The following is a 20163-nucleotide window of genomic DNA, read 5'->3' on the forward strand; positions in this document are numbered from 1 at the left end:
TCTTTTCCTTCACAAACAGAGTGCTTTTGAAGCAGTATGTCCGATGACGATGGAGTCCACTAAATGGGCACCTCTGACTAAAAAGTGGCCCAGCCAATTCATCAACCTGTTGCACAACCCCACGTGTAAGATTCTGTTTAGGAGGTCGAAACATATAACATTTCAAAACAGTTTTGTCTCAAATAGAAGGGGCAGACAGATCAAAATGCAATCATCTGACATTAGATAGGCGCTAACTCACTTCTCATTGTTGGGTCTGCTCGTCATTTCCTTGATGTGACGCCCTCATAAGTCACAATGGTTACTGGCCCAAACTCACTGGCCTAAATGAATTATGTAGATCTATCACAGACATGAAATAAACACTGTATTTGCCAGTCACAGGGGAGGTATTCTGTTCATTCAATGTGCTTTTTAAAAAAAATGATTGATCCAGTACATATACATGGACTTCTTGTAAATGTGAGTGCATTTCAAAGCAGATGCACAGCATTCCTTGTTGGTATGCCCAGAGCAGTAACATTTTATTCCACAAGCATGAATTGTCAGTGTTAAACTTCCTGTGCAGACACATACTTCTCATATCTGACTGCCCTCACTTTTACTTCCAAGGCGTGGGGGAAAGAAACGTCAGTATTTTTTTTATGGTAAATTAAATCAAATAAAAACTACCAGCACCATGCTACTGTTAACTGGCAGTAATAAAGCAAAAGAGGAAAAGAAAATCCAAAGGACACCAATCCTTGTCTCGCAAAGTAAATTGTATTAATTGCTAAGTACTGAGATTGCCGGGGTTGTTAAAGCACACCGTGGTAACGGAAGGCAAACCCAGGGGAAAGTTGATGGAAATCAGCTGGTACTTGTGCAAAAGATTTTAGTCTGGCAATAAGAGGCTGACAGTACCAAACACAGCTGCATCCTGTGGACTATATTTAACCATTGCTCAACTCAACTGTCACTCGTCGCATCAGATTCCAGGTTTGTGATTTGTCTGTGGGATTTTTTTTCTTTAAAAATTCTAGTCAGAGTTCATGGCTGATGGAGCTCCTCACGTTCTTCACGAGGGATATCTTCCTTTCCCATTGGAATCAGCATTTTGTCACATCCGTGAAGTGCACACTTGGCAGAATAGAAAAGAGAAGTGAAGACATAAATGTGTACTCACTTCTCTAAAAACGTATGTCAAGTAGACACTGCCTTAATGGCTGGGAATATAGGAACAGGAAGAGGCCTTGCAGCCCTTTGAGCCTGTTCTGCCATTCAATTAGATCATGGCTGATCTGTACCTTAACTCCATCTACCTACCTTGGTTCTATAAATCTTGCCTTAGAAAAAAAAATCGATCAGTCTCAATTTAGAAATGTACAATTGACCCTCCACCCAGCCTCAACAGCTTCAAAGGAGAGGGTTCCAGATTTTGACAGAGTAGGCATCCTTCCAACCTTAAAGACAGAGTACCCTACGCAAAACAGCAAATATTTGATTCCGATTTGGGCAGGAAAAGGTCAAAGCCATTCTACAACATGTGTTGACAGTCTCTTAAAGTTTGAACTAAAATATACAAGCTCACACATATAATGTCTAAAAGACAATGTCATTCTAGGATATTGCAACAAAGAAGGACTCTTTGTGGCTTTTGAGTTTAGTTTTAGCTTTTTTTTTTTGCAAGCGTTCACACAGTTTGAATGGAAATGCAGAAAGAGGGAGAAATTGGTCCTTCTGCCCAACCCCTACCAGATATCACTCGTGAGACCAATCTCCCGTGAAGACATTGGCAGGCGTTCATTGTTCATCGAGCAGTCCCGCAGGGAGGGGTCTCTGGTGATAATGATCTGTGGCGCCTGTCCATTGATGAGCGCCATTGGAATATTGCAGTATGTGTGTTGATTGCTTATCGAGGTAATGGGCACTGAAGCAGCCGGAATGTCATACTCATAAGTTCGACAGTAGTGCCTCATTTGCATATGATCTGCTTTGTGAAAGTTTGGTGGGAGCTCCGCCTGGGAAGATGTAAGCGTGGCAGAGTTTGCTGCCATGGAAACAGTCGAGACAGTCTGCAGCTCTCCAAAAATACCCTGTTCACCAGCATCCAGAACCTGGCCTCGAGCAACGGGCTCCTTTTTCTTGATGGGCATCTCGTACTGGACCTTCTTCCAAAACTTGGAGTTCAGTTTGTTACATTTTGGCCCACACCACTTGATGACAGATAAAAGTTTTATAGTGTCTTTTAAGGCTTCAATTTCGTGATAGTTCATTATCCCTTCCACATCGGGGAATTCGATCAAAATAACTTTGATTTCTCCGGTCACAAGCATGTTGTGTAGTCTGCTCTCCAGCTGAAAAATGCTCCACCCTCGTCTTATGACGTAGTCTGGCGTCAGCACAATAATCAGCCTCCGACTTTGATCAACAGATCTTGTCAAATCTTCAATGTAAGCTGTGGATTGAGAAAGAGAAGAAACAGGTGATTTGATGCGAGTTGAAGAAAAAAAAATCCGGCCTATCATTTTGACTCTAAAGCAGTTGGTGCAACAGTTGTGTTGTACACCGCCCAGAGATGAGTGGGGATCTGGAACTCACTGCCTGAAAAATGCTTGGATTTGTACTTGAGATGCCATTGCCAACAGGGCTGTGGACCAAGAGCTGCGAGGTGAGATGAAGCTGGATAACTCTTTATTTGGCCGGCACAGAGACGAAGGGCCAAATAGCCTCCTTTTTTGCCATACGTTTTCTACAGGCAGAATTTCACGAGGGGTTTATTGCTCGCCTACCCCGTGCAAGAATTTTCTGGCAGCTGCTGGACCCCAAAAAGTCCGCCCCACAGTGATAATGCGCTGCTAGTGCCTAAATAGGCCGAGAGTGGAACTTCTGCCTCTCAGTGGGAGGGAGTCCCATCCTCAAGGGCTGCTGGCCAATCAGCTTGTGATGGTGGGCAATTCAGTGATGCTAATGTCATTGGATGTCAAGGGAAGATACTTAGATTGTCTCTTGTTGGAGATGGTCATTGTCTGGCACTTGGGTGGCATAAATGTTATTTGCCACATATCAGCTCAGGCCTGAATGTTGCTCAGGCCTTGCTGCATGTGGGCATGGAACTTTTCATTATGTGAGGAATTGTGAATGGTGCTGAGTATTGTGCAACCATCATCAAACATCCCTACTTCTGAACTTTTGATAGAAGGAAGGTCCTTGATGAAGCAGCTGAAGATGGTCAGGCCGAGGACACAACTCTCCCGCAGCGATGTCCTGGGTCTGAATAAAAAGTGGGCAAGTGGAGTTAAATTTAGAAGAATGTGAGGGGATCCACTTTGGAAGAAAGATCGTTTTACCAAATGGCAAGAAGCTGCAAACTAGGAGGAGAGATGTATTACAAAAATCACTGAAACTTACTGAACTAGTACAAAAAAATAATTTAAAACGCTGGTGGAATGCTGGGCTTATTCAAAGGTGGTTGGGATACAAAGGAGTGAAGTTATTTTACAGCTGCACAGAGTTCAGGCTATCTGGAATACTCCAATCAGTTCTAGGTGCCACACCTCAAACAGGATATATTGGTTTTAGAAGTGAAGCAGCACAAATTCCTCATTGAGACATTTCAAATGTTCAAAGAAGTTGACATGGCAAAGAGGGAAAAACTGTTTTCTTGGGGGTAGGGGGGGTGGTGGCAGGCTAGGGAGGTGGTGAACAGGGGGAGTCCAGGCCAAGGGAGGATTAAGTTAGAGCTCGACCATCCAAGAGTGATGTTAGGATGTGCTTCTTCACACAAAGCATAATGACAATTTTGTACTCAATCCCTCAACAAGCTGTCGAGACTGGCGGGTCAATGATCAATTTCAAAACTGAGATTGCTAGCTTTTTATGAGGCAAGGGCATTAAGAAATATGAAAGCAAGGCAGGTAGATAGAGTTAAGATCCAGGTCAGCCATGATCTAATTGGATGACAGAGTAGGCTTGAGGGGCTGAATGGTCTCTTTCTCCTCCTACGTCCCCATAGTAATATACAGAAAGTACTTGTTGCTTTGTAGTGTACTTCATTTCTTTGATGGGTCTGGACACTTCCGGTATCTGAAAACTTTGTGTGGGTAAAATTCCCATTGTATGTTATTGCTAAAGGACGATAATGAGTTGGCCACCTATTTTACACTTCACTCACCTTTATCTCTCATTGAAATGAATTGAAGGGATAATCAGGTGAGGGTTTAAAATGGTCTGGTCATTCACTATGGCCTGTTCTGTGATAGCACCTGAGACCAATTTCACCCCTAATGCTTCGCAGGAATTATTTTTTTCAAATTGTGTGTATTTCAGAATTACGCCCATTGCTGGATTATGGATGGCCCTTAGAAATCCACTGCTCAGAGGCTCCACCATGGATGGCAAAATTCCTGTGGTAAATCTTAAAACTACTTTCTACTTTTTAAAACTACTTTCCTAAAATTCCTATTACTTTGGCTGTAAAACAATATGGGACATTCTGAGGTCATGAAAGGTGCTATATAAATGCAAGTCTTTCTCTTATGTTACTTTTTCATTTTTTCTTAGATGATGCTTATTTACTTTTACACTGAATAAAACAATTGGTCTTCCTCTCCACAGATGCTGTCAGACCTGCTGAGTTTTTCCAGCTATTTTTGTTTTTGTTTCAGATTTCCAGCATCTGCAGTATTTTGCTTTGCTTTTAAAATAATTGTGTATCTGGATACAGCAGGGGTAAACAGTAGCTGGCAACAAACAGGCCTGTCATATCTGCTCATTTTTTTCTTTAACACAAAATCTTTGTAATTCCCACATATGTGTGTTCTCCTCCGTGAGCTATCACACAAATCCTTGGTTAAGGGGGAAAGCAGATGTTGCACTCCTGGTCTTCTGTCTGTGAGGCTCTGGAAACCATCAGCTGGAAAGTGCTACAGGAGGGACCTCAGATGTTTTTTTGTTTACCCTGTTGGGAAATGCTTTTCCTCCTTCTGACAAGGATGGGGGTTTGCTGAGTGATTAATCGCTGGCAAGAAAACCTATGCCCTGCACTGCACTGGTAGGCTATGCCTCCAAGGCAACAATAATGCCTGCTAATGATACACAAGGTGAGAAGTGCTGTGCAAAGGGAGGGAGGAATTCACTGAAAACTATCAAAAGAACCTGCGTTTATATAGCACCTGTCGCAACATCATCACATCTCAAAGTGCTTTGCATCCGATGACGATTTTTTGAAGTGTACTCATTGTTGCAATATAGGGTTAAGTATTGGCCAGAACACCAGGGGGAACATCACTGTTCTTCTTTGAATAGTACATTAGGATCTTTACCATCTAACTGAGAGAGTGGACATGGCCTCAGATTAACAGCTCATCTGACAATGCAGCACTCCGGCAGTCATGCACTGGATTATCAACCTGGATTATGTGCTCAAGTCTCCGGAGTAGGTTTTGTAACCCACAACCATCTGACTCAAAGGCAAGGGTGTTAACCAGCAAGCCATACTGCAGACACTCAACACTTATGCATTTATAAGGGATAAATGGCTCTTAAAATAATTCTTCAAAAGTTGAAAATTGAGAAGATGCAGAATGTCAGTGCTGCTTCATATCTCTATTAAATGGAAGAAAGTTAGACAGACAGATATATGGGCAGTGGCTGAACCATTAGCAAAGAAAGCACATTAGTTTAGCTTCTTAAGGCAGAACCATCTGTCAACCTTAATCTGTAAAAGTTAAACACAAGCATGAACTAACTATATGAAGACTTTCATCATTTCCAGAATAATGAATCATACAGCCCTGTAGCAATATGCATTAAAAAAAATCACTGGCTGAAATATAGATCACACAGATATTAATTATTTCAAAAAGAAAGTTAAAAGTAAAAAAAAACAGTCAAGGTTTCAGATTGCTGCTATTAATAATTCTGATGGAGTACAATTCAAGTCATTTTAATCATCGGTATCCAGCTGAGTTGCTATGTTCCTGCGTCGAGATGTCATTCATTCTTTATTTATAAATGTCCAACAAAAAGCTTCTCGTTCTTTGGAACGCCATGCTGTGAAACCCTGCAACTCAGCATTGGGCTTATTCACAGTGTTAATGTCAGTTCCATTGCTGATTGAGCTAAGGCTTTAAGACATCTGCCCCAGCAATGACATTGGAAATCACTATTAATGCAATGACTTTCTGGTGTCCTCCGCTTGTGCTCGTGCTTCCTTTAGAGAAACTGCTACCTTTCTCGAGCTGCTTCAACCGTTTATAGAAAGGATGTTAACCTGCCGAAGTAGCTTTGCTGTGAAAAATAGATGGAGATGTGGAATCAAAAGGGAGGACAGCTCAGTCCAGGCCCTTTATCTTATGGAGTGATAGGATGTCGGTTCCCACTCGTAATCCATCTTAGAGTAAAAGGTTTGATCGCATTCAGCTGTTTTGGAATAAGTGTGTAGTGAAGAGCAAACTCCACCAGGAGGAGGCATGAAACATCAAGGGCAAAATTCCCATTTTGGAGCGATGGTACCATTGTGGTACTGTCACTGGACTGGTTATCCAGAGGCCCAGGCTAATGTTCTGTGGAGATAGGTTCAAATCCCAGCATGGCAGTTGATGGAAGTTGAATTCAATTAATAAAATCTGGAATTATAAACTAGTTTCAGTCACGGTGACCAATAGCAACTATCATTGATTGCTGTAAAAACCGACCTGGTTCATTAATGCCCTTTAAGGAAGGAAACCTGCCACCTGCTCCTGGTCTGGCCTACATGTGACTCAGAGAGTCTAAGGCCAGATTTCCCCACCCCAACATGGGGCAAACCTGCATTGGGCAGGTGGCAAAAGAAGCAGGCAGATCGTGCATGTGGAAGTCCTGTTCCTATTCCCGTTGCTACCAATTGTTTGCAGTGTTGGAAAGGGGGTGGGTTGTGAGCCTGCAAGCACCCATTCTGACCTTGGCAGCTGCTTTGCGGGAGTGGGCATCTTAGGCCCACTGCAATTTTGTTGGAATCAGGCCAACTTTTGAAGGCAACATGGTTCACACCAGCCCAGAGGTGTTGTAAACCATGGAGGATTCCTAGTCTGGAGTCTGAAAACAGGTAAGTTCAAAAGATGTTGGCAACTTCACATGTACTAATGCAATGTTGTATGGTCACTTAAATATGTTTTTAATGCAGCGATTGATGACAGGGCTTTGTTCTTAAAAGGTAAGTGACCATGAAATCGACAAGCATTGTGAAAGTGGAAAAGTATTCAGATGCATTAGAGTACTTTATCAAATAGATAAAGTGCTTGCCTGCAGTGAACAATGTTAATATTCAGATTTGACAGTGCCAATTGTCCCCTGTGATTTAATACTTCCCTTGATCAACAGCTCAGGCATCTGTTCCCCTGCTTCAAAGCTTGAACAGATGGCTGATCTCTTTCAATGACTTCAAGGCTCTGGAGGTTTTATTGACACAATTGTGCAATAGAATCTCATTATGTATGCTTGGCTGAGTTCTAAACCCCATGAATAGGTTCAGCTCAGCAGGGGTTTTTGATGCTGTCATTCAATAGAATCTCATTATGCATGTTTTAATGAGCTACAAATCCCACTAATGGATTCAGCTTAGCAGGGGTTCTTGATATAATTATCAAGGGAAGTGTAAATTTGTTTATCTTGATTGTTTAAGACAACATAGGGTATTGTTTTTTAAAAATGAATTTCAAGTGACTTTTTGTTTACCTTTACAGTTTTATGAGCATCTCAAATACTTCCCAATGTTATTATAAGGCTCAAGAATTCTGTACATAGTGGATACTGGGTGAGTGGGCATGGGAGCGAGGGGGCATGGGTGATATGGTGAGATATTGAAGCATGGGGGTTGAGGAGTGGGTGAGGGCAGTAGCGGGTTGAGGATTAGGCAGTCTCACTCATCTACCAAACTGGCCTGATGTGCCAATGAAAGGAGGCAGGTCTTCTAGCCTGCCCACCTCAGCATTCATGCCTGCTTCAGCAGCTGCCCTGGTTGGGAGGCAGTGGCTCGGACTCCAGCAACCCCCCTGCACCACCCCGCAACTCTACGGGATGAAAAGGTAGTGGGTGGGCATAGCCACTCGGAAGGCAGGGTTGTGATGATGGAAAATGGCCCAACTCCCGATCCTCCCTTCAAAGGGGGAAATCTGTTCCTTTGTGTTAATGAGTGGAACCTGTTTCCCAAGTTTGTTAGTACAAGGAAAGGTGGTTGTGGTTGTTGGAGGTCAGTCATCTCAGCTCCAGAACATCACTGCAGGAGTTCCTCAGGATAGTGTCGTAGGCCCAAACATCTTCAGTTGCTCCATCAATGATCTTCCTTTCATCATAAGGTCAGAAGTGGGGATGTTACCTGATGTTTGCACAACGTTCAGCAAACTATTCGCAAATCCTCAGATACTGAAGCAGTCCATGTCCAAATGCAGCAAGACCTGGACAATATCCAGGCATGGGCTGACAAGTGGCAAGTAACATTTGCACCACACAAGTGTCAGGCAATGACCATCTGCAACAGGAGAGAATCCAGTCATCGCCTCTTGATGTTCTATAGCATTACCGTCTCTGAATCCTCCACAGTCAACATCCTGGGGGTTACCATTGACCAGAAACTGAACTGGACTAGCCATATAAATACTGTGGCTACAACAACAGGAATCCTGCGATGAGTAACTCACCTCCCGACTCCCCAAATCCTGTCCACCATCTACAAGGCATAAGTGATGAGTGTGATGGAATACTCTGCACTTGCCTGGATGAGCGCAGCTCTCACAACACTGAAGAGGCTGGACATGGTCCAGAACAAAGCAGTCCGCTTGATTGGCATCACATCCACAAACATTAACTCCCTCCACCTGCTGACGCACAGTAGCAGCTGTGTGTACCACCTACAGGATGCAGTGCAGGAACTCACCAAGGGTCCTTAGACAGCACCTTTCAAACCCATGCCCACTACCACCTAGAAAGACAAGGGCGGCAGATAGATGGGGACAACACCACCAGGAAGTTCCCCTCCAAGTCACTCACCATCTGACTTGGAAATATATCACCGTTCCTTCACTGTCGCTGGGTCAAAATCCTGGAACTCCCTCCCTAACCACACTGTGGGTGTACCTATACCACATGGGCTGCAGCAGTTCAAGAAGGCAGTTCACCGCCACCTTCTCAAGGGCAACTAGGGATGGGTAATAAATGCTGGCCCAGCCAGCGAAGCCCACATCCCGTGAATGAATAAAAAAAAATGGGTCTTGTTTTTTATTTCTTGTGTCAGTCTTTATTCATCAGTTCGACACCCCTGTCATTCAATCTTCCATAGAGCTTCAGCCAGAACTGGGTGCAGGATGAAACAGGTTACTACAAATGTATTCAGACGCACCCATTCTTTGATTTCATTGCTTCATAGATTTAATGAACATATAAAAATGTGCACACAGGGCGTGTCAATAAAAACAGGTGGAATATCATTTGGTTCAAGGAATAGAGTGGCGATACATATTGGGCGCAATCTTTTTCCCTCGCCTGTGACGAGTTTGGTGGGGTAGGGGGCATTCAATCAGAAGGGAGGGTAGCAGGTGGGGACACCACCACCAACCCAATTAAGCCTTGGGCAGGAAAGCACTTAGATGGTCTGCCTGACCTGTCGTCAATTGTGGCCCTTAAGTGGGGCAATTATGGTCCAATTGGTCATACTGCTGCTGCTGGTATTAACCCAGTGGTGGATGGGGCAGCGTGCCATGCAGGAAGCATATCAAGCAAACCCTGATGTGCTCGCTTGTGGGTTCCCAGTGAGGGTCCCACGTTCAAAGGCACTCAGTGCCTGATTGAGGGACCTGGCTTGGGGAAGGGGGCCGCTGACAGCCACCACCCTGCTCTTGCTGCCGACCATTCCACCCCCCCACCCCGCCCCCCACAACCCCCAGCCCCCACCACTGGCCTGCAATCCCACAGCTTCCTTCCTGCCTCACCTGTGCCTGGGTTCCTCCGAGGCCTTGAATGGGTGTAGTATCCACAGCAGCCACCGCCTCTCTGGTGGCGCTGCTGAGTACAGAAGAGCTGCTGCCCTCTGATGGCCACCGGCAGTGGCCCATCACTCCAGGTGCTGCTGCCTCTGAAGGTCACCAGCTCTTGGTAGGCGGGACTTCTGCCACCATCCCCCCACCTGCCCCAGGGTCCTTGTTGCCAAGGGAAGGCCCGTCAAGTGCCTGAGTGGCGCAAGACGTGGCTGACCTTACCGAAAAGATGTGACGCAGGGGTCCCACCAACCGGTGGCCAAGACTCACGTCATGTCCAGAAGATTCCGCCCTACGTTTTGTGTTATATCACCGCTGGAAATGAGTGTTTATTGTTTCACGCAACCATAACAACAGCTCGCAAGTATTAACAGCTGCCAAAATGAAGCATTCTTTCATTACACGCAATTACCGAGAACCAGGTAATTAACAAGGAGATTGGAGCGAATGAAGGCAGCTAATTAAATGAGTGCTGCAACATTTGTAAAAGTTTCGGGAGAAGCAAGGTACATTTGGCAAAATGAAAGTAAGTTTGCTCTGATAGAAGAATCATCCACAATGGGATCTTCAGACTGACCACCTCAACTGATGTCAGCTGCTCTTCTGATTTCGATCGATTACAAATCTCGCCATTTTCTTTGAATGTGCCTTTGAAGTCAAATTAATTCAACGTTACCTTAAATCCTGGAGAATTGAGGGATGTTGATAACAATGATCCATACACTTCATGCAAAGCCATTGGTGTTTTTCTGATACAGTTTGTGTGGTACATTGATTTCTCTGCCCCCTGTCTCAGCCATTATCTAGCCACCTGCGCTGGAGGTACACCAGGGTGAATGTCAAGATAAGGGAAAGTTGATATAGAAGCTTCGCCCACTTAAATAACGTCCTGACACTCAGGGTGAGACTTTCTGCTTCTGTGCTGGCAGGTTTGAAGGTGGGAGGAGGGATGTAAAATCCAGCTCGCTGCCTACCCGCCCACTCCTGCTCCCACTGCAGTTTTACCAGCGGCGGTGGTGCCATGGGGCAGCCCACCCATCCGTGGATCAACTGAGGCCCTTAAACGAGCAATGAATTCCCACCTAAGGGCCTCAACCTGCTGCTGCTGGGATTTAACCAGCAGCGGAAGGGGACCAAGCCAATTTCCCAGCCTTGCAGTTTTCCCTACGCAGGCTGGTGGCGCATGGGTTGGGGGAGGTGGGAGGTGGGTCGTCTGGGCCCATCGAAAGGCCTCCCCCAAGGTGTAAGTTCGCTAAATTATCCTCCCACCGGGCATTTCCCCCAAACGCCTTCCCCTCGCCCCCTTGCCAAAGACTGCCAGCCTGGCACCCAGAGAGATTCCTGACTCACCTACAGAGCTGGATCCACTGCTGAATGCCCCCTCAAGTCCCGAGTATTATATCAGCAGTGGCCCATCAATCCAGATGCTGCTGCCTCTGACTGGCCGGCAACTGGAGCCCAGCACATCAATGCAAAAGATAAGGCTGAGGCATTCACAACAATCTTCAGCCAGCAGTGCCGAGTGGATGATCCACCTCAGCCTCCTCCGGATGTCCCCAGCATCACAGATGCCAGTCTTCAGCCAATTCGATTCACTCCACGTGACATCGAGAAACAGCTGAAGGCACTGGATACTGCAAAGGCTATGGGCCCTGACAATATTCCGGCAATAGTACTGAAGACTTGTGCTCCAGAACTTGCCGCGCCCCTAGCCAAGCTGTTCCATTACAGCTAGAACACTGGCATCTACCCGACCATCTGGAAAATTGCCCAGGTATGTCCTGTACACAAAAAGCAGAACAAATCCAACCCAGCCAATTACCACCCCATCAGTCTACTCTCCATCATCAGTAAAGTAATGGAAGGTGTCATCAACAGTGCTATCAAGCGGCACTTGCTCAGCAGTAACCTGCTCATTGATGCCCAGTTTGGGTTCCGCCAGGGCCATTCAGCTCCTGACCCCATTACAGCCTTGGTTCAAGCATGGACAAAAGAGCTGAACTCCCAAAGTGAGGTAAGAGTGACTGCCCTTGACATTAAGGCAACATTTGACTGAATGTGGTATCAAGGAGCCCTAGCAAAACTGGAGTCAATGGGAATCAGAGGGAAAACTCTCCACTGGCTGGAGTCATACCTAGCACAAAGGAAGATGGTTGTGGTTATTGGAGGTCAATCATCTCAGCTCCAGGACATCAACGCGGGAGTTCCACAGGGTAGTGTCCAGGCCCAACCATCTTCAGCTGCTTCATCAATGACCTTCCTTCCATCATAAGGTCAGAAGTGGGGATGTTCCCTGATGATTGCACAATGTTCAGCACCATTCATGACTCCTCAGATACTGAAGCAGCCCATGTCCAAATGCAGCAAGACCTGGACAATATCCAGACTTGTGCTGACAAGTGGCAAGTAACATTCGCACCACACAAGTGTCAAGCAATGACGATCTCCAACAAGAGAGAATCCAACCATCAGCCCTTGATGTTCAATGGCATTACCATCACTGAATCCCCCACTATCAACATCCTGGGGATACCATTGACTGGAAACTGAACTGGACTAGCCATATAAATACTGTGGCTACAAGAGCAGGTCACAGGCTAGGAATCCTGTGACGAGTAACTCACCTCCTGACTCCCCAAATCCTGTCCACCATCTACAAGGCACAAGTCAGGAATGTGATGGAATACTCTCCACTTGCCTGGATGAGTGCAGCTCCTACAACACTGAAGAAGCTAGACACCATCCAGGACAAAGCAGTCTACTTGATTGGCACCACATCCACAAACATTCACTCCCTCCACCACTGACACACAGTAGCAGCAGTGTGTACCATCTACAAGATGTACTTCAGGAATTCACCAAGGCTCCGTAAACAACACCTTCCAAACCCACGACCACTACCACCTAGAAGGACAAGGGCAGCAGATAGATGGGAACACCACCACCTGGAAGTTCCCCTCCAAGTCACTCACCATCCTGACTTGGAAATACATCGTCGTTGCTTCACTGTCGCTGGGTCAAAATCCTGGAACTCCCTTCCTAACAGCACTGTGGCTGTACCTACACCACATGGACTGCAGCAGTTCAAGAAGGCAGCTCACCACCACCTTCTCAAGGGTAACTAGGGATGGGCAATAAATGCTGGCCCAGCCAGCAAAGCCCACATTCCGTGAATGAATTTTAAAAAAAATCTCTGAGACGGGGCTTCCTCTTGAGTGAAATGGGAGCCCTGTCTCACCTCCCTTAATTGGCAGCCTTATAAAGGCAGAGGGGCAGCCTCCTTCTGCTCATGGTGGGCAAGGTGGAGGTAGGGGTAGGAACTGCAGTGCCCCGTAAAATCCAGCTCTCAATGTCAGTGCTCATACATAAAGACCTCTTGAGCAAATTGTGGGGTGGGGTAGGAATGACCAAGAGCCATGAGTATACATCCCAGTAGGGATTCAATGCCATCAGGTATGTCATTGCATTTCCAGATAGATGGAACACCTACCAGCTTTGATGTGCATGCTAGGTAAAAACTACAACATTAGCATGGCTCTGAACACCATTGAAGAGGTCGGGAAGTCTTAGCAATTCCCAGGAACTTAAGCAAAAATGAATTAATTGAGTAGTTGCATGCATGTAATGCCACCAACTGCATTAACTAAATGAGTGCAAAGTAACATGCACACGCTTATATTGGGGACACAGTGGTGTAGTGGCAATGTCACTGGACTAGTAATCCCAAGGCCCAGACTCTGGGGATATGGATTCAGATCCCACCATGGCAGCTAATGAAATTTAAGCTCAGCTGATAAATCTGGGACATAAAACTAGTCTCGGTATTGGCGACCATGCCAACTATCATTGATTGTTGTTAAAAACCCATCTGGTTCACTAATGCCCTTTAAGGAAGGAAAAGCTGCCATTCTGACCTGATTTGGCCTATATGTGACTTCCAGACTGACAGCAATGTAGTTGACCCTTAATTACTCCCACTCAGTTCAAGAGCAATTAAGGATGGGTAACAAATGCTGGCTAGAGATGCCCACATCCCATGAAAGAATAAAAAAAACCCAGTCAGCTGATATAAATAGACCATCTATATAGCCACTGTTGTGTCATTAGGTAATGAACCTGCCACTTTAATAGCTCAAAGGGGAAGAAGAGGAAGACTTTGCAATATATGAAAGTCAAACTATCTTGTTGAATGCACCAGGATCTTCTGGTCAAGAAGTTTGAAGTGAGTACTTTGACAATGAAGGAGAAAATCTATTAACTGACTCAGAAGATGAGATGGTGCTTTCATGTGACAGTGGACTAACTTTCAATTGGGTCAATCTGCAGGGCAAGGTAAGGAAGATAATGAAGATATCCGGTTGAACGTCAGACAGACATATTGACTGATCATTTCCTCTTTGTGTCACACCCACAATCATTCATAGAAATACATAGAGGTTACACCACGGAAACAAGCCATTCAGCCAAAGCAGTCCACCTTGGTGATTATCCTCCACAGCAGCAGCTAGACTAATCAAATTTACCCAGCCTATTTCTATACCCCTTCATCCACATTCCCTTCATCCACCTATCCAATTTAATCTCGAATGTTGACCTAGTTTCTGTCACCAACACGAGAAGTGAAATCCACAGCATTCATACTCTATGTGAAAAAGTTTCTCTTGCTGTCTGTTCTAAGTCTTTTATCACTTCATCTTGTATCCATAAATCTTCTGCTCGGCTCCTCAGCTATTGGAAACTGCTTCTATCCAAGCTGCCTCATCCTTTCTTGATTTTAGACAGGCCCATTTCTCAAACCTGCTGTGCCCTAAGCGTAATCAGATTCATACTCTTAAGTTTTAAGAATAAATTGGATAGATACATGGATGGGAGAGGTCTGGAGGGTTATGGACTGGGTGCAGGTCAATGGGACTAGCGGAATAATATTTCGGCACAGACTAGAAGGGCCGAATGGCCTGTTTTTCTGTGCTGTAGTGTTCTATGGTTCTATGGTTCTATACTCACAGGGCCACAAAAGAAATTAGAAAGAGTGCATTTATATAGCACCTTTCACAACCGCCAGGCATTTCAAAAGCATTTTACAGCCAATGAAGTACTTCTGAACTGTCATAATGTAGGAAACGCGGATGCCAATTTGCATAGAGCAAGCTCTTACAAACAGCAATGTGATAATGAGCAGAAAATCTGTTTGTGTGATGTTGATTGAGGGCTAAGTATTGACCAAGACACGGGAATAACTCCTCTATAAAAGTAAGAGTGGTGATTAGTATAAGATGTGTAATATACATATCTACATATACACTTTGCACATTCGCCAACCCACACCGGCACCCCCCAGCTCCCCGCCCCCCAGCAAAAGCCCTCACCCACTCCTTAATCTTGCAGCCTGGTGGCTGAAGGCTAGGTTCTGCTTTTTCTTTCCATATAATGGAAACACTTGCTGACAGATTGCACTAACAGTGGGACAAGGCATTGTCCCAATTGGTGATATCCTTCTGGGCTCATTTACAAGGAAGTGGATTGGGGTTGGTGAAATGCAAACCAGAGCCAGGTTTTGCTGGCTTCTTGCCTTGTACATCTTGGACAATCCCTCAAAGTAGTTGAAGCATGATTCTTTTTGCATTGGTGAGCAGTTTGTTTCCGATAGGGATCAGGAGCCTGATTTTCCAACTCTTCTGGACTTGAACTGCGTTAATCAAAGTTTCACACCTTGGTGAGGTTTGTTGAACCTCATGAAAAGGGGTGACGCAGAGGGAATGCAGGGTTCTTTCTATATGCCATGAACACCTCATCTCGCATGAATAAATCCTCCACTAGAGGCACTAAAGACCTAGGACACTTGGCAAGGGGCAGATTCCCATCCATTTTTCTAAAATGCTGTACTTTAACCTGAAGGCGTAACAAAAATGTTTCTGGCAGCTGTCATTCCACTCTGGAAGCTAAATTACCATTTAGTAAAATGAATTAATACTGTGTACGAGAATAGCGAGGGACAATGTTGCCTTCTTTCTTGAACCCTGAATTACATATCAGTTTGTGTTTTCCCAGCCATATCTTGCTTGGATATTCCATTTAGTTGATGGTGACAAGGGGTAGAAGGATTGTACCATTATATTAAGGACAAGGGCAGCAGAGGCGTGGGAACACCATCACCTAGAAGTTCCCCTCCGAGCCACTCACCATCATGACTTGGAACTATATCGTCGTTCCTTCACCGTCGCTGGGTCAAAATCCTGGAACTCCCTCCCTAACAGCACTGTGGATGTACCTACACCACATGGACTGCAGCGGTTCAAGAAGGCGTCTCACTACCATCTTCTCAAGGGCAACTAGGTAGGGGCAATAAATGCTGGCCTAGCCAGGAAAGCCCACAACCCGGGAAAGAATATTTTAAAATATTCCAATTGTGTGAAGTGACCTGCAGTGTTTCCTGTGCTGTAACATGAGTTCACAAAAATGTTACTAAGTAATGTTTACTTACTTCCACTTGGCATTAGATCCCTGTCAGGGATAAACAGTTTGTACCCATAGTGCTTCTCCAGGACGTCTGGCAATATTTCCAATGCAAATTGCCCTTCTTCCCTACTTTCCTGGGTGAGTGAGTTAGGGTCAATTTTGGTATATGACAGATATGCATCATATTCTTTGTTATCTGGAGAGATTAGAAGAAAAAAATGCCATTAAAATTACAGTGAAGTGAAAATAAGCTCGCAATCCACCTCTGCAGGCTTTCCAAATTACATGTGGAAGGCATAACAGAAATAATTTAACTGTGGTAGATTGAAACACATGACTGATGTTAATAAAATGGTGTCATTATTGCAGATGAACAACAGCCCATGGTAGATGTCAACCTTATCCAAATTGGGTCAGTTGACTGCATCAGGTCAATACAGTGCTCTACTTTGTTCGGGCTTGGTTTAGCATGAATTTCTTTTAGATTGCTTTGAGTTTGCGCATTTTCAGCTAAAAGAATCTCGGTAGCTTCTATACAGCAAGTAAATGAAACTGTCCTAAAACCAATCACACACTGGGGCTGACCTTCAGTCACATAGGATCAGATTGTGACATATACGCCACTATCTAATTATTTCAGGCTCAGCATTAGAGAAATCAGCACGCTTCACTAATTACCGAATCACAGAGTTTTAAGATGGCCATTTAGTCTGTTTTTAGGTCCACAGAAGAGCTATCTATTCAAGTCCTATTCCCCTGCTATGTAGTCAAGCCCAATTTCCCTGATATATTAACCACTTAAGCCAGAGACCCATACCTCCCTCCAAGCATTCCCAACAACTTGGAGTGTTCACAGTTCTCATCACTCCCAGACTCTAGACCCTGCACTGCTTCAGAGGAGCTAGGGGTTTTGGGTGGGGTGGGGTGGGGGTGGGGGGTGGGGGGTGGGGGGGTGTTGGGTGAGGGGGGTGTGGTAGTGGGGGCAGTGTGGTGGGGTGCAGTCTTTGGTTGCATCCCCACCCAGGTAGTCAGGTTTACCTGGGGTGCTGAGACCCCAGCTCACTTGTTATGGTTGCTGCCTCTATTATTTTATCTGAGACATGAAAATATTTCAATCAAGTGTGTCAACGCAGATGAAGGGCCATTGCATATTTAATTTCAATGTTCCTTTGCTGATATCCAGACAGTAAATTCCAGGTTCAATGGTTTGAAAGGGAAAGACTAAAAACAGTTTGGGTTCAAATGAGTGAAAGGAAGATTTACGGCTGATACGATTTTTCTTTCACAATGGAGTGATCAGTACATGGAATGAGCTTCTTTGGAAACATTTAACAAGTACATAAATGCTATGATGTACATTATATCTGGATGGATGAGTTAAATTAATCAAATGACCAAACTCATCTGCATTTATTATGATATTATTTAAACTGACAATTAACAAGTGATAAGAAGTTATTTGAATTGCTGTGATTAATCTATTAAAAAAAATACATTGACCGGCCTAGTATTCCAAGAGTTTAGATACTGTTAGAAGTTTCAGGTAGTCATCCCTGTAATAAACCACTACTATCTAGAAGGGCAAGGGCAGCACATGGGGACATCATCGCCTGGAAGTTCTCCTCCAAGCCACTCACCATCCTGACTTGGAAATATATCGCTGTTTCTTCACTGTCGCTGGGTCAAAATCCTGGAACTCCCTTCCTAACAGCACTGTGGGTGTACCTACACCACGTGGACTGCAGCGGTTCAAGAAGGCAGCTCACCACCACCTTCTCAAGGGCAATTAGGGATGGGCAATAAATGCTGGGCTAGCCAGCGATGCCCACATCCCATGAATAAATAAAAATAATTGTATGCTTATCATGCCAGTGCTAATGAGTGCCCATTCAACTGAACTTACAATTCCAGCCATCAAAATAGAGTTGCCACCATTGGTCATGTTTAAAGCTGAATGGAGGCAAAATGGGTAGAGGGCAAGATGTAGCATCATGGCCTAGGTTCTAATGTTAATGAAAAGAGATAACAAATATTAATAATTAGGTCTCCATGTCATGAAACCAAACGTAATTGGAAAAATAATTATTATTTTAGTCAATTGCCCTTTTGAACACTGCTGCAAAATTGGGCAGTTGATAACAGCCTACATTTATATAACGCCTTTGATATAATTGTTTGGAAGAGATTTCACTGATTCTGCCATGCTTCAATCTGTTCCCATGTCTTGTTGTGTCTTACCATGCCTGAATGAATCTTGGCTTATTCTATTATAGATTTGAGATAGTCGGTGTTTAGTTTTTCTTGAAACTATTATTAAGAACTATTTACAGAGACCTCAGGGTAAGCACATGGTTTCTAACAGACAGGCTGGCCTGTGTCTTGCTCTCTTGGATCCTCTTGGTCATCTGACCCTGATGTTACACTTACATCATCATTAACATAATGATTAACCATTTATCCTACATCCCCCCCACAGCTCCCCCCTCCACCCAAGTATAATCTCAAAACTGTTAAGTTCCTTTGTTAAACTATTTACAAAACTATTCACCTTCCCATCATCTCCCCGCAAAGTCATAATGTCACATGTTGGCTTGTCTGGTGCTTTGATACCTCCCCCTGATTTAGTCCTGAGTATTCTGTTGGAGTATGCTCGGTTCCTGGACTTGAGCATCATTTCTAGGGGCATTGGCAGTACAATCCATGTCATCAGCCCCATCATGAGAAGACTGGAAGGATTGGCTCATTGCCGCATCTAAGTGCATCAGGGCCTTTCTATTCTTTTGTAGAACACCGAATGGCGTTTTGACGAGGTATAACCGCAGCTGCTGGATTTGGTGTATAACTGTTCCTTATGCCTGACAGTGTCTGATTCAGACCTTTTGCCCTGGTTCTAATATGGACGGTGTTCTTGTTCTTTGTCGGCAGTTATACCAGTTGGACTGCTTCTCTTTGTGTGTTTGTTCGTGGCACCTTACTTGGTCATGGTCTTATAAAGTGGCGTTGGGTCTGAGTTAATGGTGAAGTCAAGGAAGTTGGGTTTTCAACCTTATGTTCTGCCCATCAGTAATTCAGCTGGTGAAAGGCCATTCATTAATGGCATCGCCCTGTAATTGAGTAAGGCCAACTCTAGGTCATTGTTCTTTTTCATGAACATTTTGACAGTTTTGCCTGCAGATGGTATGGTGAACTAGCCACATAATGAAATCAATATTCCACTGTGATTTGTCAGAAATGCTCATTCATAATCTGTGCTCCATTGTCCGATACTACATCTGCTGGGATGCCATGGGTAGAGTTGATGTGTTTCAAAGCTTTTACCACAGCTTCTGCATCTGTGGTTTGGGGTCTGCTGATTTTCAACCAGTGAGAATAATGGTCGATGACTGGAAGATAAGGTTTTCCTCCAATCTTGAACAGATCCATTCCCAGCCTTTGTCACAGCCTGAACGGAAATGTTGAAGGCAACAACAGACCTGCTGGCTCTTGGCTGTTGAAGGCACAAGTACGGCATGTCTAAATAAATGTTTCAGTAGATTTCGAAATTCTCGGCAGCCATACTGATCGATGTGCCCATACTCCGCACTAGGTAATGCCCAAATGGCCAGCATGGAGTTTTTGGAAAATGTCTTCTTGCATCACTCTTGGGATTATGAGCCTTTTATTAAAGACAAGGAGGTTGTCAACTATTGTCAGGTGCCTTTGTTGTTTGTGGTTCTGC

The 20163-nt window shown here is 44.6% G+C and overlaps 1 protein-coding gene across 1 annotated transcript in view; it reads right to left on the reverse strand.

The window, feature by feature from the left end:
• Window positions 1-1503: 1503 nt before the first annotated feature.
• The window catches only part of il1rapl2 (interleukin 1 receptor accessory protein-like 2), a 979321-nt gene continuing 960661 nt past the window's right edge, over window positions 1504-20163 (reverse strand). The window contains exons 9-10 of the mRNA XM_078546280.1: window positions 16471-16641; window positions 1504-2437 (exon numbers count right to left, since the gene is read on the reverse strand). Coding sequence (XP_078402406.1) covers window positions 1731-2437; window positions 16471-16641 — 878 coding nt within the window. The 3' untranslated portion in view covers window positions 1504-1730. The remainder of the gene's footprint in view (window positions 2438-16470; window positions 16642-20163) is intronic.

This window comes from Cetorhinus maximus, chromosome 8 (genome assembly GCF_964194155.1).
Source record: "Cetorhinus maximus chromosome 8, sCetMax3.hap1.1, whole genome shotgun sequence".
NCBI classification, from domain to species: Eukaryota; Metazoa; Chordata; class Chondrichthyes; order Lamniformes; family Cetorhinidae; genus Cetorhinus; species Cetorhinus maximus.